The sequence below is a fragment of the Microcebus murinus genome, chromosome 19 (assembly GCF_040939455.1).
Source record: "Microcebus murinus isolate Inina chromosome 19, M.murinus_Inina_mat1.0, whole genome shotgun sequence".
NCBI classification, from domain to species: Eukaryota; Metazoa; Chordata; class Mammalia; order Primates; family Cheirogaleidae; genus Microcebus; species Microcebus murinus.
Window position 1 is genome coordinate 16,364,446 of NC_134122.1, and position 22,998 is coordinate 16,387,443.

The window sequence follows — 22,998 nt, forward strand, 5'->3', positions numbered from 1 at the left end:
ACTTTTTAAACAGGGGGCCAGTTCACTGTCCCTCAGACCATTGGCGGGCCGGACTATAGTTTAAAAAAAAACTATGAACAAATTCCTATGCATACTGCACATATCTTATTTTGAAGTAAAAAATCAGACGGGCAAAAACACCCACATGGGGCCCTCGGGCCGTAGTTTGAGGATGCCTGGTTAACCATTCACCCAGTGAAGGACATTTGGAGAGGTTCCTGTTTAGTAGTTTCTTATAAAATTAAACATGCACTTAACATACAGCCTAGCAATTGCACTCTTGGGCATTTATCCCAGAAAAATGAAAACTTGTGTTCACATAAAAACCTGTACACAAATGTTCGTAATGTTACGAATATTCCTCTTTGCTGGATGGAGGGGAGGGAAGATGGTGGTAAGAAGAAAAATAGGCCATTGTAGTCGCCAAGGAGAGTGATCATTGTGTCTTAGACTAGAATAGAGGTTTAGATGGGGCAAAGTCGATGGGATTTTAAGGTTATTTTTTTTTTAAAAGTTCAGGGGATTCTGGGTTTACTTGTGTTTCCCTTTTGTCTTCTTAATGTCCTTAAATATATTTTAAAAACCAAAACTGAATCACTTCTATGCTTGAATTGACTGCAGGAGAATGTCTCAGGAACCTACGACGTACACCCTTTTCCTGTTTCTTGCTCTGAGCCATGGCGTGGCGAGTCAGAGAATTCCAGATTCCAGTGAGGGTAAGTACGAGGGAAGGATCACCCTTCATGGTTTCCAGACATCTCAGGGGATGTATCGGGATAGATCAATTTAGGTACATGATGCCTTAAGTTGTTCGAGTGTGTGTGCGTGTATGTGTGTAGGATTTCTAAGGATTATTCTAAGAAAGTTTTTCAAACCAAGATTTTCCCAGCTGAGCACAGGTATAATTAAGACACACTAAAGATTTCCTTTTTGAGCAGCATTTTTAGGGGCTTTCTTCCTAACTCATGTTTGCATTTTTGAAGGTCACACAATTCAATTCTAGTTATCCATTCCATGGCTTTCTTACAGATTTGCATCCGTTGTTGCAAAAAATGGCAGTGAGTATTCCATTTTCTTTTAATCAAAATCCCCTCCACTGGAACTGCCAACTTTTGGGTGTCATGGTTGATGTTATCTCTTTGCCTTTTAGGAAGAAATAATAGACGGAAGCTATCTGAATGGTAATGTATGTGCCCCTCTGTCTCCATTGGCTGCTTCTAAGAATTTCAAACAGAATGAGGCTGTGATCTCTCTGGAATGATTCCTTTTTAAGTTGTCTTTTCATTTTATTCCCATTGTAGCATTACTGGATCTCATACAGTTTCAAAGGTAACCTGCCCTCCAGGGGAGAGGGGAAGGGATGGGATAGATCTTTAATAAAAATTCTTAATGGAAATTGCTTCATTATAAAAAGCAATACGCGCTCATTATAAAAAAAAAGAGTCAACCCACGCACAAGTGTTTTAAAAGTCAACACCTTTGTTCCACAAACCTTTATTCCTCCTAGGCTCTAGCGTAGGAGCCAAAACTGATCGCGTGCTTACTATGTAGTTAGTGAGTACTGCTCTCAGTGCCTGGTGCATAGAAACACATTTAACCCTGACAAATGCCCTAGGACGTAGGTCTTCTTGTTGTCCCGTTGGACAGAATAATGAGAGGCCCCGGGGGCGGGGGGGCGATTATCCCAGCTGTGGCCCACACAGCTGGATGGAAAGACCACAGCTGGGATATGGACCGGAAGCTTGGATCCAGGGCCCATCATATCTCTGTCATGCTACATGCTGCACACAGGCCTGTGTTAGATACTGGAGACGTGGGGCAGGGAGCTAGGTGGTATTGTGGAAGGGCCACTATTAACAAATAATTCTAATATGGTGAGTTCTATGAAGGAGAAAAGATGGGGGCCTTGGGACCCCACGTCTGGGACACCCAATTATGTGAAAGTGAGAGATCCCTGTAAACACTCCTCTCCGTAAGATAATGCTGATTGATAGTTTTGGATATATTTTTCCAGCCTACATGTTTTATTTATTTACTAATTTACCGGTCCATCCATCTATTTATTTATAACAAATGTGGGATTGTAAAAGGCTTTCTGAGCATTTACTGCATGTTGGGCACTGTTTTAAGCAATTTATGTGTGTGAGTGAATTTCATCCTCACCATCGTTGGCCATAGTTCATAGAAAGGGAAACTGAGGCACAAAAAATCAAGTTGCCTAAGGCCACATAACTATGTGTTAGAGCCAGGGTTCAAACCCAGGTTCGGAGCCCACACTCTTAACTGTGCTATTCCAGGCTCCTGTGGCACACATGGCACCTGCCACTTAAACTTAATGTAGTGAGGACATCGTTCCATGTCAAGCAGTTTGGCTTGTAGTCAACCCAAAGGGGATTGTAATGGGAATGAGGAAGTAGCACACAGCTCAGAAATGGAGAATTGTCTTTGAAAGAATGGGGTCCAGGCAGATTCCTAGAGCTGGAAACTTCCCCAGCACTTGCCCGGTTAAGAAATCTCCTACTTCCAAGCATCCCTGGCCCATTCCCACCACTCTTTCTGAACTCCTGTCTCTGGGCCACTCAGCTAGTGCAGTGCCACTTGTAGGGGCACCTGTCATTGTGACCTTCTCCTGTCTGTCTTCAACCGAAGCTCCCACGTGTGGACGGCAGACCAGTCGGATAGAGTCCTGGCCTACCTGGATGCACGGCATGTTCCCTTCACCATGTCCAGCCTGCAGGTGTGTACCTGAGACTCACGCGTGTGGTCCCCTCTCATGCTCAGGGATTGCAAACTCAGGGGCCAGGGAAGTTGGAGAAGTGGGCTGGGCATAGAGAAATTCTTGACTTCTGCAAAGAAAAGCTTTCTGCCCAGTTTTTCTTGAAACGTGATACAAGCACTTTTGTCTTTCTTTCCATTTTCCAACTTTTGATGGAGACAAGGTATATTAGGGTGAGACACTGTAACAAGGAGACCCAAAACTACAGCAACGGAAGCAATTTCATTTATTAGTTTCTCATGTAATAGTCCAGAGCTAAGTGGGAGATCCAGAGGGACCAGGCAGATCTGTTCCAAAACATCACCAGGGACTCAGATTCCTTTTATCTTTTTGCTCTGTCACCTCTTAGGGGGTTGTTGTCCACATGGTTGAAACACCACATTCGTTCTCCAACCCGGGGGAGGGGGTGACAAGAGGCAGTGGACGGTGAGCATCTTCTCTTCTAAGGATGTGACTAGCAAGTCACCCAGTTTCATCTGCTCACGTTCCATTGGCTCACATGCCACAGTCACATTGCACTGCAAAGCAGCCATGTGCCCAGCTAAAAATTGAGGGGTTCTATTGATAAAAAGAGCAGAGGGCCAGTGGATATTGGGGCATAATTATCAGCCTCACAGTAATGGGTCCAAGAAATATTTTTCTTCCTTTTAACCCTCCCATAAAGAAAACAACTGCACAAGCATGTTGCCAGGTGGCAAAAGATATTTGCCCTAAGGGGCACTAGGGCACGGTGTGGACCGCGGTAAATTGGACCGCACATGCCTCTTCAGCGTGACCATTAGCTGAGCGTGGCATGTTGTGTCTTTACCATTATATTGTGAATAGCACAAAAAAGTGAGAAAATATTCTTTCAGCATTTAAAAACTTGGCCGGGCGTGGTGGCTCACGCCTGTAATCCTAGCACTCGGAGAGGCCGAGGCAGGAAGATCGCTCAAGGTCAGGAGTTCGAAACCAGCCTGAGCAAGAGCAAGACCCCGTCTCTATTAAAAAATAGAAAGAAATTAATTGGCCAACTAAAAATATATAGAAAAAATTAGCTGGGCATGGTGGCGCATGCCTGTAGTCCCAGCTACTTGGGAGGCTGAGGCAGAAGGATCGCTTGAGCCCAGGAGTTTGAGGTTGCTGTGAGCTAGGCTGACGCCACGGCACTGTAGCCCGGGCGACAGAGTGAGACTCTGTCTCAAAAAAATAAATAATTAAATAAATAAAAACTATTGCCCGGTTTGGGAAAGAAGCCACTCACGCTACTAACCAAGGAATACAGTTCTGACACGTGTCGTGTTTCAATTTTTACTTCTGTTTTAACAAAAATGAAAATATCAACCAACATTCACATCATGGCTACACTCAGAGAGCTGACTGTCCACCACGTACCGGGACACCCTCTAGCTGGAGGTGGCTGTCAGCCCCACATGGCGTCTATCAACCTTCTCCTGTTTGTTAGTTGTGACAACCTCAAGAGAAGCAATGCCTGCCTCTTTTCTCCTGAGCTCTAAGGCTTCTCGTGAGATGTATCTATTTTAATCTGATTAGTAGATATACTACTTCTCTTCCCATATATTCCACATTCATTTATTTATTCAGTACCTACTTATTTAACATCTACCTTCTGCCAGTCATAGACACTGAGGACTTGGTGGAGAACAAGACACTCATGTTACCACCCACACGGACCTTTCGTTCTAGGTGGAGAGACATTAAGTAAATCATTATTCAGCTCATTCAGGATAAAGGATAACAACTGGCACTTTGTTATCCTGTGATCAGTCCTAGCACTGATTGTGTGCTAGGCACTATTGGAAACACTTTATGCACTCACTTGATCCCCATTAACAACCCTACATTTTCCAGATGGGAACACTGAGGCCCAGAAGTAGTGTTGCTGATTTGGCAAATAAAAATACAGATGCCCAGTCACATTTGAATTTCAGATACCCAAGAAGTAATTTTTCCAGTATAAGTATGTCCCATGCAACATTTGGGACATACTTATGCTAAAATACTATTCGTTGCTTACCTGAAATTCACATTTAACTGAGCATCCTGTATTTTACGGAGCAAACTTAGTTAAGTTACTTGTCTAAGGCCACACAGCCTTAGTGTCAAGGTGACGATTTGCATATGGGTTGTGTGGGTCTAGAGTCCACCTCTTGCCCACAATGTCACACTGTGCTGCCGTCCCAGAGCACCTCTGTGTCAGGGAGGTTTAGAAAATAATTCCCCAGATAGCAGAGGAAATCTCTTTCAGGAGAGGTTGGTGGCTTTTGCTTCTTTCCTTGGAGGGAAAGCCACCGAGTTTGTTCATTGGGTCTGAATTTGCTCCAGACAGCTTAGGTTTGAGCAGCAGCGCCACCTGGGGGTGCTACGCTTTCTAGGCAAAGGCCGGCTGCTGCAGACCTGAAGCCACACCCGTCTACAGGACCTGGCAGGCCATGGATTGGGGAAACCAGGTTGGCTGGGCCTGAGGAGTTATTTCAGCAGGCAGCTCTCCCCCGGGGTCTGCAAAAAGGAGACGCGTGCTCGGTGTTGCCAAATCTTTGCATTTTCTAAGACAAGTTGGGAATCTGGATTTTGTGAGGAATGTCCTGGCTTTTAAATGTTGGCAGCTAATGAGAAAATTAGGAGCTGGCCAAACCAAACACTTCTGCAGGGAATGAGGTGGCCTGGCCTGGCCTGGCTGCTGGCCATGGTGCTGACCACGTGCCCCTGCCCTTCTGTTCTCGCCGACTCTCCCCACACCCCACGTCCAGGCAGCCATGGAAAACCACCTGGAGCAGCGTTTGCACCAGCCCCAGAAGCTGCTGGAGGACCTGAGGGAAACAGACACTCAGCGATTCCGCACTGCCATGAGGTGCCTCTTGGAAGACAAGAAGGGCCGCTTGGTGAGGCGCTCTTGGCATCCTGCGGGGAGAGGAAGTCCAGGGCCAGGTGGTATTGGTTGGATCTAACCAAATGGAGCCTGACTCAGGCCTTGGCACCCACTCTCCTTTGTTTCTCTCCCTCCCTTCTTCTCCCTTCCCCAACCCCCTGGGAGCTTTAGGATCTAGGTTTTCTCACTATCTCCAAAGTTCAAATGAAAAGCCTTATAATTCATATTCTTGTGGGTACCTAGAAATGAGGGGTACTAAGGATCTTCTAATAGTTTGGTTCAGTAAAGAGTCATGAATGGTCACTATGCACCAGGGGACATGGAGATGAAAGACTGTCCCTGCCCTCAGGGAGCTTACAGTGTTGGGGGGAGACAAAAACAAAAACAGATAATCTGCACAAAATGAGATTAGTGATACAGGAGCCTCACAAAGTCTGGCCTCTGAGCCCTGAAAGTCCTTGGGATCCAGAAAGTGAGGTTTTGTTGTTCATTCTTCCTCCCTGCCTTCTCTCTCTCTTTTCCCCACCCCCTCTCATTTTTGATTTTGAGATAGGGTCTTGCTCTAGCACTCAGGCTAGCATACAGTGGCATCATCATAGCTCACTGCAGCCTTGAACTCTTGGGCTCAAGTGATCCTCCTGCCTCAGACTCCCGAGTAGCTCATACTACAGGTGTGCACTTCCATGCCTAGCTAATTTTTAAAAATTTTTTGCAGAGATAAGGTCTGTGTTGCCCAGGGTGGTCTCAAACTCTTGGCTTCAAGTGATCCTCCCACCTTGGCCTCCCAAAGTGCTGGGATTACAGGCATGAGCCACTGTGCTCAGTTCAGAGTTTTCTTTAGTAGAGATAATTTAGTGTGGAGCAGTGGCTCCCAAAAGCTGAATAATTTAAACATTTTAATAAACATATACTTATTTTAATGTCTGTTATTAAAACGTGATGAGCATATCAAACCAGTTTGGTAAGGATATAAAGTTTCCTTTTGAAATAAATTTAAATTTAATAAAAAAGACTCAGTTTAAAGAAAAATATGAAGTAAATAATAGGAAAGACAGTGAAAAGATATGGCAAACATGGGGATGTGGCCTAGGAAAATGATATTGTTTAACGTTCATTGAGGGTTTACTATGTGAGTTATCCTAAGGCATCATTCAGCAAACTGTTTCTCTAAAGGGCCAGATTTTAATAGTATTTTAGGCTCTGAACTGCATACATTCCGTGTCTTAGTTACTCAGCTCTGCCATTGCAGGGTGATGGCAGCTGTAGATGATTAGTAAATGAATGTGCACGGATGCATTTCAATAAAACTTTATTCACAAAACAGGTTGTGGGCCAGATTTAGCCTGTGGGCCACAGCTTGCTGACCACTGTTCTAAGGACTTAACATGCCTGGACTGACTCATTGAACACTCTCCAGGACCTTCTGAAAAAAGATTATTAAGACTCTTACCATTCTAATATTCAGATAAGGAAACTGGGGCTTGGAGAGGTTTAGTAAGTAACCTCAGGTGAGGCAGCTTGGAAGCAGCAAGTCTGAGGTTGAGACTTGGGCTTCTAACTCCAGCTCTGAGCTCTTCTGGCATCTAGTGAGGTCCACAGGCCCCTTCTCAGAATAATGTTTTAAAACCTATAAAACAAAACACCAAGGATTACAAAGGAAGCCCATTCTATAATCAAACACATTTGGGGCATAGCGATTTATGTGCTTCTTTAACACGGTCAATAACAAGATTTAGCAGCAGGTATAATAACTTCCGTAATTTTGAGGAAGTATTGAGCGCAGACAAGATTTCAAAATATCTGCAACAACCATAATGTGTTTTGAAAGTATCCGTGATTTCAAGTGATGACAAAGTCTTAGATCCTCCTACCACCACCGTCCTTACCTCATTGCACACATTCATCCAGGAAGGAAATGCAAAATACCAGTTCTATGCTAGTAAAAACGAGGGTGCAATTTTTTCCCCCAATGTTCACAGATGCCCTAAATTCTACCCACAGTCTTCTGCTTAAGGATGCCTAAGTGTACTCTCAACCACTACACTGTTCGGCACCTGCAGCGAATGACTGAAGTTGGGAAACACTTGGTCATAGTTTAAGCTTGGATTTGTGCTCAGATACACTTGTTTCAGATCCCAGCTCCTTGTATGTTTAGGCTGCTTATTTATTCTGTTTTATTTCAGTCACCTGTGATATTGAGCTAATAATAACATGTAACATTTGTTGAGTGTTCACCAGGTACCAGGCATTTTGCAATCATTATCTCATTTGGTTCTTACACAAGTCAAAAAAGTAGGTACTGACTTTATCTCCATTTTATGGAGGAGGAAACTGCGACTTAGAAAAGACAAGCCATCTGCTCAAGGACACACAGATAATAAGCGGAGGCCCTGGGATTTGAACCTAGGAATGCCTGACCCTGGGACCCATGGGGTTTAAGCTAGAGGACTGTCATGAGCATTAAGTGAGAGGATGCATGTTTGCCCCACGCTCAGCGCAGTTGCCTAGTGTATAGTTGATGCTCAGCAAAAATGGAGGCTATTTTCGAAGGGTGTGTGGGAGGAAGGAGAGAGGCATCAGTCAGATGATGACTAAACTTTGTTAGTATCCTTGGTTCTGTGGATCAAAGCCTCCTTCCTTCCTTCCTTCCTTCCTTCCTTCCTTCCTTCCTTCCTTCCTTCCTTCCTTCCTTCCTTCCTTCCTTCCTTCCTTCCTTCCTTCCTTCCTTCCTTCCTTCTTCCCCAGACACCTCCACTGTGTACATGGCTTAGGCTTCAAGGACTTTTCTGGCTCAACCCTGAGTATACACTGGAATCAATGCCTGGGTTCCACCCAGACCAATCAGTTCAAACTCTAGATAGTAGGGCTAGAGACTGGTACTTTTTCAGAGCTCCCCGTGTGATTCTGATGTGTCACCAGAGTTGAGAACCATGGGCTTGGGAAGACAGGTACATGAGCTTCTTTAATGCATGATAGAGTTTGGCTCAAGATCCTCTGGGAGCACATCGTGGAGGAGATCTGATCTGAAGTAGGACATTGGAGGGTATCAGAAAAGCCTTCGCCCAGGACATGGCCAATGAGCTCAGCCTTAAAGGATAAGCTGGATTTCGCCAGAAAAAGGAGCAGGGCAGGAATTTAGCTAGAGGCATGACAGTCATGCCTCTATGTATTTGGAGAGTGGGAAGGCTCCAGAGTGAGTGGAGCAGGTGAAGGCCTTGACTTTGTTCTGTACGTGATGGAAACTTCTAGAAATTTTGACCTAACAGGATGGTGTTAAACAGTGATCCTGAATTTCCCCACTGCTGCAATGTGTGGTCATTCCCAGGGCTTCCAAATGGAGAGGCAGCTCTAAAGGTGACCCCAGCTCCTCTCGTTGCTTTAGGACCTCAAGGACACCATCATTGACTTGGGAGAGATTCGGCAACAAGCCTTGCAGAGCCCTGGCGTGAACCGCAGCCTGTTTCTCGTCACGCTGGAGAGGTGTTTCCAGGTGCTGACCTCCCTGGAGTGCGTGGAGATTCTGGGCAGGCTGCTGAGGGCGTCCTCAGGCAGCTTTCTCCAGCCAGACCTCACAGACAGGCTCCCCCGGGACCTGCGCGAGGACGCCTTTAAGAACCTGTAAGTTCCTCTTCTCACCCTCTAAACCTCACATCTGCCCAGCAGGGGCTGAGTGAGAATTGGAGGAGGTAATAATTGCCTACAGGTGGGGACAGGTGGATGTGTGAGTTCTGGAGCTGACGCTTAAAATCTGCGGAGTTGAGCGATGGTTTGATCAAAACAGGATCTCCCAAATTTCAGTAGCTCTGGTGCCGTCCTCACCATTTCTGCCATACCTATGTGCCACCAGTACTATTATTTACTTTGTGTTTTTCCTTATAGGCATTCATTTTGTTTTTACTTGAAAATATTTATTATAAAAGTAAATTTGATAGCGTGACTCTAAATGGGAAACCAGTATCCTTTGTCTTAAGTCAATAATCACAAAAATAAATATAATGAAAAAATGTCACTAAATCCTAGCTCAGTATGTTGCTTACTTAAAGTGTCTTAGGTAGTCAACCTGGTCAGTTTGGGCTGCTATAATAAAAAATACCATAGACTGGGTGGCTTAACACATTGACTGCAACACAAAAAAATTAGTAACTTTTCCTTGGGGCCACACAGTGTTTTATTATGAAAATAGAATAAAAACTTCCAGTGTAATTTAAGGGTAGACATAAATAGAAAAATGAAATTTATTGACTTCTATTCATTTAATCCACATTTTTAGAATTAAATTGTCAGTATTCATTGTGACAATAAGAACATCAGCAAGTAAGATTTTATATATGCTTCACGCAGCCCCAGGGTCAAAACTAGAGTGAGTGAAATACAACTCTCAGGGCAGTTAATGTGTTAAACAACAAACGTTTATTTCTCACGGTTCTGGAGGCTGGGAAGTCCAAGGTCAAGGTGCTGACAGATTTGGTGTCTGATGACAGCCTGCCTTTTGGTTCATAGAAGATGTCTTCTCACTGTGTCCACACATAGTGGAAGGGGTGAGGGAGCTCTCTGGGGTCTCTTTTATAAGGGCTCTAATCCCATCCATGAGGGCTCCACCCTCATCACCTCCCACAGGTCCTACCTCCTAATACCATCACCTTAGGGGTTAGGATTTAAACATGTGAATTTGGTTGGGGGGAACTCAAATATTCAGTCCATGGGACCAAGGCTCTGAGTCTTGGGCCTGTTTTATTGATTAAACAAGGAGCTGAGTGTGTGTTAAAGACTCACTGGCACTAAACTGAGACTTTCTCCCTGAAGGACAGCAGAAGGAGTGACAGAGCCCTGAAAGAGGAAGACTCTTCCCCCTTTGGGATGCCATGCCAGCTCATGTTTGTGAGCTGTATGAAACAACACTTAGAGGGACACCCAATTAGAGGACCGCGTCTAGGACTTGAAGGATGTAGGCATTGTTACCACCACCCCCGCCACTCCTTTTTACTAATTATAGCACTTTATATGGCCCTACAAGGCTTTTTCTAAATCTAAAAATGATTAAGAAGAAGGAAAAGATCAGTATGATGACACCAAGATGGGAGATTCTGTTTTATTCATGCAGCCAAAGGAATGTAGGGGAAAGAGACAATATACTGACCTTATTTTTGTCTGCTTTTTGGCCAAGACATGTATCGCGTGAATCCCTTTTGCTCTGCGTGCCACTACACAATGCCTTTTACATTCTGCATCTCCTTCCTCCTTCATTCACTCAGGTTGTATGCAGAGGAGCATGGAGGCAGAGAAGACATCACCAGGAGAGGGAGTTTATTGGTCACTGCTCATCCGATTGCAAGTGACAGAAAAACCCATTTGAACTGGCTTGAGCCAAAAAGGAAATTACTGGATCATGTGGTTGAATAGTTTTAGGTGTAGGCTGGCTTCAGGCACAGCTGGATCCAGAGGGTCAAATTATGCCGCCAGGAACATCCATGGCTCTCTCTCTGCTCTGCTCTCCCATGGGTTGGCCTCACTCTTAGGCAGGCTGTCTGCTCAGGGAGCGCTGGCAGATCCAGCCTATCTCCACTGAGAGCACGGTCCGTGGGAGACCTCATTGTGTCTCTCTTTCCAACAGTGCCAAGCAAAGTACTGGGCATGATTCCTATTGGTTCAGACTTGGGTCATGTGCTCATCCCTGAGCCAATCACTGTGGGTAAAGGGATCTAATATGCTGAGTGGCTTCGATGTGGGTCAAAGCCCAACCCAAACAACAGGGACCGAGAATGGGAGAAGCATGGTGTTCTCAAGAAAAATCGAGGTGCTGTTATAAGAAAAGGGGGGATGGGTGCTGGCCAGTCAAAACCCACAGAGGTCCACTGCGAAACCCAGCTTTAGGTAGGTCCTGAGTGAGAGCTGGGGACGGTTACGAGTCTTGCAGACAGAAAGACAGCAGAACGACGCAGACGTGAGGTTGCCTGACTCCCAGCTCCCAGTTCTGGAGCAGAGTGTGGAACACGCCCCTGCTTCCACCGAAGACATCCAGACGGCCATCATCCGATCCAGAATCTTCTGTCATAGATAGAGAAACTGAGGCCTGGAGACGGGATGGTGTCCTTGTGGTGATCCCATGGGATTTGACTTAATCTTAACTGTAGGTCTACTGAATTCTGACTTTATCGTCTTCCCACTGCACCCTGCCATCCCTCTTCTCCCTGTGAGAATGATGCCATGAATCCCACCCTCGGTTTTCAGATGAGGACACTGAGGCCCAGAGAGACTCAGTAACTTGCCATAGGCCAGTCTGCCAGGGAACGAGAGAGCCGGCATTTTTGCAGATGGGCAAGCTTTCCCTTAAATGATGTTTACCATTTTTTAAAAAGGACTATATCTTCCTCCTACCCCTGCTCTTTCACCAACTCTTGTTCTTAAAATGAAAATTAAAGAAAAGAAAAAGAAAAATAGAGATGTTCAATTGGGCTTCAGGGAAAGTTTGCCTATTCACATATATTATGAATTGGCTGGGGGAGTGACAAGGATAAGTTTAAGCTTAGAGGAGGTTGGTGAATGGGCCATTGGTGAATTGCTATTCAGTGGGGTGGAGTGGGGGGGTGAGGGCAGGCTTCCAGGAGGAGGAGACTCAGCTGTTTTGCAGGTTGGGCGGGACGGGGGGATCAGTGCAAAGGCTGTGAAAGGGCGAGTCCTATTTGGACCAAATAAGACCTCCAGAGAAGGCGAGCAGGAGGTGGCTTGCGGCACAGGGGGTGATGTGGTGATAGGCAAACCAGATTGCAGTGGCTTAAAAAATGACCGAGGCACTTCACACCCAGCTGGAGGTCTCTAATCGAAGCTGTCAGAGAATAGCAAGTGTCGAGGAGGATACAGGGCAATCAGAAACCTGCACGGCTGGTGGGAGTGTACAGTGGCCCAGCTGCTTTGGAAACAGTCTGGCATGTTCCTGGAGAGGCTCAACGGAGCTGTCATTTAACCCAGCGGTGCTGCCCCTGGGTACGTTCCCAAGAGACATGAACACATAACATGTGCCCACACAAAAGCTCACACCTGAACGTTTATAGCAGCATTATTCACAAAAGACGAAAAGGCAGAAACAACCTAAATATCCACCAACTGATGAATGGGTAAACAAGATATGTTATATCCATATAATGGAATATTATTTGGCCACGAATAGGAATGAAGTACTGATACATGCCCTGACACGCATGAACCTTGAAAACATCATGTCAAGTGAAAGAAACCAGACACAAGGACTGCATGTTGTATGATGTCATTTATATGAAATGTCCAGAATGGGTAAATCTATACAGACAGAAAGTAGATTAGTGGTTTCTAAGAGTTGGGGAGACCGGGTATCGAGGGGTGATAGCAAGGGGATGGGGTTTCTTTGTGAGGTGCTTAAAATGGTCCCAAATCAGTTGTGGGTTGCACAACTTTGAGCCTATTGTACACTTTGTGTGGTGAATTGTACGGTGTATGAATTATATCTCAATATCGATATCCTCTCCTCCCCTTCCACAAAAGGATCAAGAGGGGAGGGAATGGAGACAGTATGTTCAGAACACTCTTTGAAAGGTGTTTAGCTGTGAAGGGGAAGAGTAGAAATGGGAGCAGTTGCTACATGTAGCAAAGGAGTGGGAAGGGTTTTTAACACAGGACAGCTTTGGGCACATTTGCCGTCTTGGCTCCCATTCAAAGCAGCTCCCGCCTGTTTGTTATTAACGGATGCCGTGTTTGTGTCGTTTAGCTCTGCAGTGTTCAAAGATCTCTACGACCAAACCTCGGCTCATTCGCAGAGAGCTGTCTACTCCTGGATGACTGGGATTTTGCAGACGTCCTCCAATGCCACTGGTGAGCCTGTGCTTTGAGGTGGGGTCGCTTTCTGGGAGAAGTACATCTTCAAAGAGGTGCTGCTTCATCTCTGAAAACGTGCATTTGGTTTCATTGTCTCTTATGATTTTCACCACCCTTGCCACCTCCAAAAAGGATTCGATGTGGCTTATGGAATAAAACACATACCCCACTTCACTGAAGCACTTTTCACATGTTGAAGAGTCTGAAATAATGATACATCTGTATCTTACAATCAATGGTGTGTTCTAGTTTTCTAGTGGAACGTAAATAATGATGGCATCTTAGATTAGATGAGAACCTTTAGTATAGGCAGTTGTGAGTCCAACATCTGTATTAAAAAATCTGTATTAAAATAGCACAAGGTAATTTTGTTAGAAAGTCTAGGCAATAAAGCACAGAAATTTAACTCTGAGCTTCCTGGCAACCAAAACAGAAGTAGGTCAGGATTTGTTTATTTGTTTATTTGTTTATTTGTTATTTGTTTGTTTAGGTCAGATGTTTATTAAAAGCCTACTTATGTCCTAGAGTAGTAGTCAGATTTACAGAGAAAGAAATTAGAATGGTGGCAGAGTTTTGACTTTGCAAGATGCAAAAAGTGCTGGTTATGTATGATGACCGATGGTTGTGCAACAATGTGGATGTACTTGTTACCACTCAACTACACACTTAAAAGTGGTTAAGGCCCGGGTGTGGTGGCTCCCTCCTGTAATCCTAGCACTCTGGGAGGCCGAGGAGGGCAGATCGTTTGAGCTCAGGAGTTCAGAGACCAGCCTGAGCAAGAGTGAGACCCTGTCTCTACTAAAAATAGAGAGAAATTAATTGGCCAACTAAAATATATATATATAGGAAAAAAAATTAGCTGGGCATGGTGGCGCATGCCTGTAGTCCCAGCTACCTGGGAGTCTGAGGCAGGAGGATCACCTGAGCCCAGGAATTTGAGGTTGCTGTGAGCTAGGCTGATGCCATGGCACTCTAGCCTGGACAACAGCGTGAGACTCTGTCTCAAAATAAATAAATAAAAGTGGTTAAGATGGTAAATTTTATGTTATGTGTACATTATACCTTAACTGAAAAAAAAAGAGAGAAAAGAATGGCTATATAGATTATCAATGAAAACAATTTCTCTAACAGCTTCAACTTGTTAAATATTTAATGCCAGTAATGTAAACAGTATAAACTTTTAAACAGTTTTGAAAGCCTACTATGTGTCAGTAGCTGAGGATACAGAAAAACAAGACAAAGTTTCTGCTCCAGTGGCCCTCTTGTTTTCTTGTGGAAGGGTAGGTGCAGAAAACTTTAAAGAAGTAAGCAAATAAAAGAGAGCTAGAGAGAGAATTTAGATACTGGTAGCTGCTATGAAGAAAATACAAATAATAAATGCCATAGAAAGGGTTATTACAAATACTTTAGGCCAGAAGACGGCTTTGCAAATGTTTTCAGCCTCAATGTTGTAGCTTGAAAACTCCCATAGACAATAGATGAATGATTGTGAGTGTATCCCAATAAAACTTTATTGATGGATGCTGAAGTTTGAAATGCATGTAATTTTCACGTCACCAAATATTATTCTTCTTTTAATATCCCTTTCAACTGTTTAAAAATGTAAAAACCACTCTTGTTTCACAAGCTGTATAAAAATAGGTGGTGGGCTGGGTTTGGCCCATGGGCTATGGTTTGCCAACCCCTGGACTAAGGAATCAGGGATGACCTGTTGAGTGGGTGACATTTGAATTAGGACCAAAATGAGAAGATGGCATCAGTCACATGCGGTGCTGGAGGAAGTGCATTCATTCCAGGGAGAGGGACCAGGGAATATAAATGCCTTGAGGTGGGAATGAGCTCGTGTAGGGAAGACATAAAGAAAGCTGGTGGGATTGGAGTATAGGGAACGCCAATCAATCCTTTTCCTAGAATTATGCTCCCAGATTGGTGTATAATGAACGTTAAATAACGTAATAATCAATGTCTTCAATGCATCGCAGAATTCCCTCTGCCTGGCCTTCATGAATATGAGCCTCACGCTGTGTAGCCATGAGAGAGTCACTCAACCTCTAGACTTCCCTAAGTCTTTATTGCTAGAGTTTACTTAGGCACAGACTTTCCTTCTAAAATTTCTACATGGTAGGTTTCATTATTAAACTATAATGAATTCAAATTAATTCTATTTGGACCTTAATTTTTTTTCATGAAGACCTTTGAGATAACTGGAAATACTTTGGCTGTTAAAAATATCTCAAGCTTGGGGATCATGGGTCTTTAGAAATACAGTTCATGCTTAATAATTAGTTAAAAAATGAACAACTTAGCTTGGTTCTTGGTGAATTTTGTAATTCTACTTTCAAAATTATTTAGCCCTCTGGGGCCACTCTTTCCTCTAATAGCCAAGGCAGATGTCCGGAGTCCCTATCGAGGGGATCACAGGTGAGCCTGTGCTCACCCCAACATTTCTGATTCCCGGGCTGGAGGAGGGACCCTGTATGTTCTTGTGAGTCAGCCCATGCACAAGCTGACTTCGCCATCTTGCTGGGGCTTTGGTCATTGCCCACGGCTTCTGCAACAGCTCTTGGTGACTGGTTCCCTGGGCCCCTTTCCTCCTTCTCTCATTTCCCTGAATGCCACCAACATGGTGTGGCATTTGTTGCATGTACATGTCTTTTACTAAAGAACTGGGGGGCAATGGCGGCTAGCTCCAGCTCAGGGAAACTTGAACATGGATCCTGGACATGACTGTCTTTAAAGTTCCACTGACACCTCACTGATGGGGAATTTCAAACGCCAGAACAGGGTGACAGAGAGAGTCTTTTGGGCATTTAGAAGAGGAAGAGAGCACTTCTGGCTAAGGAGGTAAGAGAGGGCTTTAAGGAAGAGGAAAATTTGAGCTTGATCTTGAAGGCAGGATTTGGACACAGGAGGGTTGAGGAACAGTGGTGAGAAAGGGCAATGCAAGTGAAGATTTGGAGAACATTCGGGGAGGTACAAGTGCTGTGATTTGGTTCAAATATAGTAACATGGTGATAATTAATGAGGTTGAGAATCATTATTAGTGGTAACATTAAAAGAGAGTCAAACATATTTCAAGTTACTGGATTATTTAATAACTAATGGAACTAAAAAGAAAACTATATTTTGTGTTTTTAAGTGTTAAAACATAACCTGCATTTTTAACAAGTTCCCAGGAAGGGGCTGATGCTGCTGATCCCAGGGACCACACTGTTGATAACAAAGTCTCAGGTAGGGGGCACGTGCGATCACATTGTGTGTGTAGCATAGCGTCGCACAGGTAGGCGCTTAATAAATGGTTGTTGAATGAATTAATGAATTAATGACTGTAAGAAGGAGGCCCTGGCATCAAAGATGCTGTTGATTATCACGTTCCTAGTGAGAAGGCTTTTACTTATTTATTTATTCATTTGCTTATTTTTCTTGTAGATGACTGTGTTTCATGGGTCAGTGCAGAAAAGTTATGGATTTTGGGCAGATATATGGTTCACCTACCATTTGAAGAAATTATGAAAATTAGTCCTGTAGAAGTAAGTTGGAAAAGTACATTTATATGTCCTCATTACTAATACACTTGGGGTAAGGTATCCTCTAAATCTCTAATATTCCACCAGCCGGTCAAGGTACCCTGGAAATTGTACATCTGCCTCAGCCCCGTATATCTTGAGCCTCCAAAGAAAAATCTTTGAATAAGGGCACGAGTGGTCAGTCGTAGGACTGTGTTTTAAGTACAGAAGAACTAAGAAGAGAGAAAGAGTTGTGGACAACTAAGACAGCGCTGATGTGAACAAACATAACATAAAAGGGAATGTCAGTTATAAACCCAAAATCATTTAAGGGTATTTTTGTGCTCAAGAAAGGCCAAGGACAATAGCTATAGACTTTCTGGTCCTCGGAAGCAAAAGCAACATGGATTAACAGCTATTGCTATTTATAGCTCCTTCTATTCATAGCTATTTCAGTCTGAGCAATGATTGGATTTTAACTCTGGAGTTTACAGTGGGAAAACATATAGGTTCTAAGGTGACTGAACTCTCTAGTCAACCTGTCTCTTTTCTTCTAATGATGTTGACCCAATGACACTAAATTCTCTTAGGCATCATGATTCTGGAATGCAGCCTCCAAAGAATGCTGCCATCATGGAGGCATTCATAAATAGTTTGGAGCTTGCCTCCAATTTTTTTTTTTTTAATTTTAATCATATGTGTCCTGAGTTTATCCTGGCCAGTGAGAGAAGTGTTTGCATCAAATAACTGGCTGGTTCAAGCACCAATTGACCCAACAATGTCTGGTTGTTATGATACCAGAGGTAGAATGAGAGTCATCTCTTTTACCTAGAAGGCTGGGAGCATTTTAAACTTCTTCCAATTTTTATAACCCTCATTCTTAGGAATAACCACCTCCTTCCCTATTCTTCAAGGATTAAGTGATGTTCAGGAAGCAAATATAGGTTAAATTCTTAGAAAGCTGGGCCCCTAGGGAGGATTTCTAAAATCAAACACCCATTGGCAACTTTTCATTATCAAAAAATGTAGAGAAGGGATAGGAAGGCAGGAGTACCAACAGTAAGAAGGAAGTTTATATGGATTAAAGGGTAAAATCCACAAGGGAGAGACAACCTATGAACCACTTTATGCACAGAATAACAGCACATCAAAATATACCCTGCACAATCTGTTAGAAACATAAGGACAAATGGATATGAGGCCTACAGTAGTAGACTTCAATGCGACACCATTGGACATGTAGGCAAAAGGGAACAAGAATATATAGAATCTGAATGGTATATTTAATAACGCTGAATATCTATATACCAAATTTTGTATATTACAAAGAGAACACATAACTCTTTTCCATCACCCAGGGGCCACTTATAAACTCATTCATTTATTAAAACAAATTCTGATTCTTCAAAGCAGAAAATTGATGGACCACATTCTCTGGCCTCAATATAACAAATCTAGAAATAAATGTGTAAGAATTAGCTTTTTTTTTTTTTTTTTTTAAAAAAAAAGAGTCCAACTGCTTGGATATTAAAAATTAACCTTTCTTAAATAACAGTTGGGTTGAAGAGGAAACCAGAGCAGGGGTTACAGAGCAGCAAGAGATCAATGGTGAAACCAGGTGGCGGATCCCAGCGTCCGGGAGGGAGAGCAGCGTAGACCACCGGGGTGGGGCCACAGCCCGCCACGTCCACTCTCGTTGATCCTCCCATCCTTGTCCACCAGATTGGGCTGTTTATCAGCTACGACAACGCCACCAAGCAGCTGGACACGGTCTATGACATCAGCCCTGAGCTGGCCCAGGCGTTTCTGGAGAGGATCAGCTCCTCCAACTTTAGCATGAGGAACACCTCCACCATCCACAGGCGAGTGGCCCTTTCCCAAGATGCCATGGGGCTGAGCAGCAGAATTCTCTGAGCAGCACAAGAGGGAAGGGAGGCGGCCGCTCCATCTCGGAGTATCCCACCTCTCTGTGTGCATGTGAGGGGAGCTGTGCCCCAAGGAGGCAGTCCCCCACTTTTGAAGGCGTTATGAAGCAAGCAGGTAAGGGGAACAAATGCTTTCTGAGCATCTCCCGTGTGCCAGGCATTTTATGCGAGCTTATCAGGAGCTAATTCCAGCTCTGAGCGTGGAAATGGAACATTTTAAATAAGGATAAGGAGTACAATCTACAAGGCAGAGACAACCTTATGAACCTCTTTATGCTTGGGTCTCAGCTCTGTTCCAATGTGAATGTGTAATTTCTATTAGGTTGGGTCAAGTGTTGGAAATAGCTTAGAGGGGGTCCCCATATTTGAGAACCCCTTGTTATCAGACTCTCAGCAGGGAGCCCCTGGATGGGATCAGCTCTAGAATTTAGCGATTGCAATGTAACCACCCACTCCCAAACCCCAGGGTGTCTGGCAGGGTTGAGTGTCAGGGAGAGGCGGGTGAGCACTGTTCTAGCCTCTTCTCTCCATCTCTTAGGGCCTTATTGCCACGTGGTTCTCATTGCCACGTTACCTGAAGTTTTTTCATATGAGCCACATTTAGAGAACATAGTCATAGACAACTATCACACTTTCTTCCCCCATCCCTAGTAATTTTCACTCATTAGCATGGCTCCCATTTTTCTATGGTTACAAAAAAAAAAAAAAAAAAAATTCCTTCTGGTTAAGAACATGGTACCCAGAGCCAGGCTTCTTGGGTTTAATCCTGGCTCTGCTGCTCACAGGTTGTGTGATCTTAGCCATTTTGCATCACCTTTCTGTGCTTCTCTGTTTGCCCGTCTGTAAAGTGAGAAAGAAAAATCTGCCTGCCTCATTCATGTCCTTGTGAGGATTAAGTACAGCTGACACATAATCACTGCTCAAGAAATATTATTCTTTTTTCTTTTTCTTTCTTTTTTTTTTTTTTTTTTTTAAGACAGAGTCTCACTTTGTTGTCCAGGCTAGAGTGAGTGCCGTGGCGTCAGCCTAGCTCACAGCAACCTCAAACTCCTGGGCTCAAGCGATCCTCCTGCCTCAGCCTCCCGAGTAGCTGGGACTACAGGCATGCGCCACCATGCCCGGCTAATTTTTTATATATATATATCAGTTGGCCAATTAATTTCTTTCTATTTATAGTAGAGACGGGGTCTCGCTCTTGCTCAGGCTGGTTTTGAACTCCTGACCTTGAGCAATCCGCCCGCCTCGGCCTCCCAAGAGCTAGGATTACAGGCGTGAGCCACAGCGCCCGGCCGTCTTTTTTCTTTTATAATTGATTTTTTTTTTTTTGAGACAGAGTCTCACTTTGTTGCCCAGGCTAGAGTGAGTGCCGTGACATTAGCCTGGCTCACAGCAACCTCAAACTCCGGGGCTCAGCGATCCTACTGCCTCAGCCTCCCGAGTAGCTGGGACTACAGGCATGCGCCACCATGCCCGGCTAATTTTTTGTATATATATTTTTAGTTGGTCAATTAATTTATTTCTATTTTTGGTAGAGACGGGGTCTCGCTCAGGCTGGTTTCGAACTCCTGACCTTGAGCAATCCGCCCGCCTCGGCCTCCCAAAGTGCTAGGATTACAGGCGTGAGCCACCGCGCCCGGCTATAATTGATTTTTTAAATTGATAAAAAATTATATTTATGGTATGCAACATGATGTGTAGATATATATACATATGTATATATGTATATATATTGTGGAATGGCTAAATCAAGGTAGTTAAACGTCGGCATTACCCCACATAGCTTTTTGTGTGTGGTGAGAACACTTAAAATCTACTCTCTTAGCAATGTTCAACTATACCAAACATTGTTATGAACTACAGTCACCATGGCGTACAATAGATCTTCAGAACTTCTTCCTCCTATTTAACTGAAACTTTGTATCCTTTGACCAACATCTCTTCAACTCCCTTCCCGCCCCCAGCCCCTTGTAACCGCCATTCTGTTCTCTGCTTCTATGAGTTTGATGTTTTTAGATTCCTAGTACTGGTGAGATCATGCAGTGTTTGTTTCTGTGCCTGACTTAGTTTACTGAGTATAATATCCTCCAGGTTCATCCACGTTGTCGCATATGACAGGATTTCCTTCTTTTTCAAGGCTGAAGAGTATTTCGTTGTGTATCTATACCCTATTTTAAAAAGTCCATTCATCTGTTGATGGACGCTTAGGCTGATTCTGTATCTTGGCTATCACTTCCCCTGGTCTTCTTTCCTCAGTTAAGCAGCTCTCTTTTTCTAAGACACATTTTCAAATCCTTTTCCTGGGCCTGGCTGCTTTCCTGTGGGCATGTCTGAATATGTCCATATCTTTCTGAGAGGGTGGAGCCAGGCTGACCGTGGTCAAGCAGGCGGTCCAGCCATGCTAAGTTGAACAGTCTTCATACTAACTCTGTAAGAGTACTCGTTAATGAATGTGTGCTTAGTCTCCACCAAGAAGTATGATAATCAGTTCGTATGCCCCTTCTCTTTTAACTTTCACAGTCATCCTCATTCCTTCATTCATCATATTTATTATGATGTGCTACGATGAACAAAGCAAATCTACTGTTTATTAAAGGCTCAGAGAGGCAGGGCTACCCTGTCTCTGTATAGTACAGTAGTACAGGGTGTGCACTGCACAACTGTGTGCAGCAACCTTGCAGAGAAGTTAAGTAACTTTCTGGAGGTTAAACATCTCACAGACTTGAGAATGAAATTCCAGGCAGTCTGAATCTATCCTCTTAACCACTAGATATATTGCTCTCTGTTATTATAGCAGAATTCAAATCTCACCTTTGTCCCTACACTGTTCTGCCTCGTCTTTTGTTTTTTAACTCTTTCTTCTGAGACATTTGCATCATCTGGGTGGGTAGGTAGGAAGGCATCCTGGAAATAGACTTCTGCCTCAGAGAACCTCCAGGGTGGAGAAACCCCTTATCTCCATGTAGAAGATGGGGAATTTTCTGTGGCTAAGAGCATCATTCTTTCCTTATGCCCTTTATCTGCCCCAGGAGAAGAGATGGCATAGTTGGATGGATGTAGATTTAAGTCCCAGCTCCACTACTTGCCTTGAACAAGTCACTTGATCTCTTTGAGCCTCAGTTTGCTCATCTGTGAAATGGAGCTAAGGAGCACACCTGCCTTGTAGGGTTGTTGTGATGGGATAATCCAGGCAAACCCAGCACCAGACCTGAAACATGGCAGCTGGTGTGCTCATGACTCTGTTGGTTTGAACTGAGGGGAATGTGGTGTGGCCCCCAGCTCTGAGCCCCCACCACAATCCCTTCTCTTCTCACACAGGTTGGGGCTGCTGGTTTGTTTCTACGATGACCTGGAGCTGCTGGATGCTGCAGTGGCTCAAGTCCTGCTTCACCAGATGATCAAATGCAGCCAGCTGAGGGGCTTCCAGGCTGGCGTTCAGAAGGTGCAGAAGGGGTGCTAGGCCTGGGACCTCTGCCTCAGTTTCCCTAGCCAGAGAAATGGGAGGAGAACAGCCTTGCCTGGCCTTGGAGCAAAAACACGTAGCGTTAATCAGGATCTAAGTCCAGCCACAGAAGACCGTGTCTGAAATATTAGGATGAGTGTAACATGGGAAGAGAAGACAAAAACAACAGAGGAAAAAAAATCCTGGAGAGGTTAAAATTCAATCAGAGCAGCTGTCTCAAACTTAAATGTGCATATCAGCTGGGCGCGGTGGCTCACACCTGAGGTGGGAGGATCGCTTGAGCTTAGGAGTTCAAGAGCAGCCCCAGCAAGTGTGAGATCTTATCTCTACAAAAAATAGAGAAATTAGCATGGTGTAGTGGCCTGTGCTTGGAGTCCCCCCTACCTACTCGGGAGGCTGAGGTGGGAGGATCGCTTGAGCCCAGGAGTTTGAAGTTGTTGTGAGCTATGATAATGCCACTGCACTTTAGCAGAGGCGACAGAGTGAGACTTTGTCTTAAAAAAAAAGGGCATCCGGATTACCTGGGGATCTGAAAGGCGGATTCTGATTTGGGAGGTCTGGCTGGGGTGGGGCCCCGGAGAGGACACTTCTAAAAGGCTTCTAGGTGGTGCAGAAGT

General features: G+C 44.3%; 1 protein-coding gene across 1 annotated transcript in view; it reads left to right on the forward strand.

Moving 5' to 3' along the window:
- Positions 1–621: 621 nt before the first annotated feature.
- Positions 622–22,998, forward strand: part of OTOA (otoancorin) — a 57,374-nt gene continuing 34,997 nt past the window's right edge. Inside the window, exons 1-11 of the mRNA XM_075994882.1 lie at positions 622–716; positions 1,030–1,058; positions 1,151–1,181; positions 1,302–1,329; positions 2,650–2,737; positions 5,527–5,658; positions 9,028–9,263; positions 13,384–13,487; positions 16,920–17,020; positions 18,719–18,858; positions 22,237–22,360. Of these exons, the coding sequence (XP_075850997.1) occupies positions 626–716; positions 1,030–1,058; positions 1,151–1,181; positions 1,302–1,329; positions 2,650–2,737; positions 5,527–5,658; positions 9,028–9,263; positions 13,384–13,487; positions 16,920–17,020; positions 18,719–18,858; positions 22,237–22,360 (1,104 nt within the window). The 5' untranslated portion in view covers positions 622–625. The remainder of the gene's footprint in view (positions 717–1,029; positions 1,059–1,150; positions 1,182–1,301; positions 1,330–2,649; positions 2,738–5,526; positions 5,659–9,027; positions 9,264–13,383; positions 13,488–16,919; positions 17,021–18,718; positions 18,859–22,236; positions 22,361–22,998) is intronic.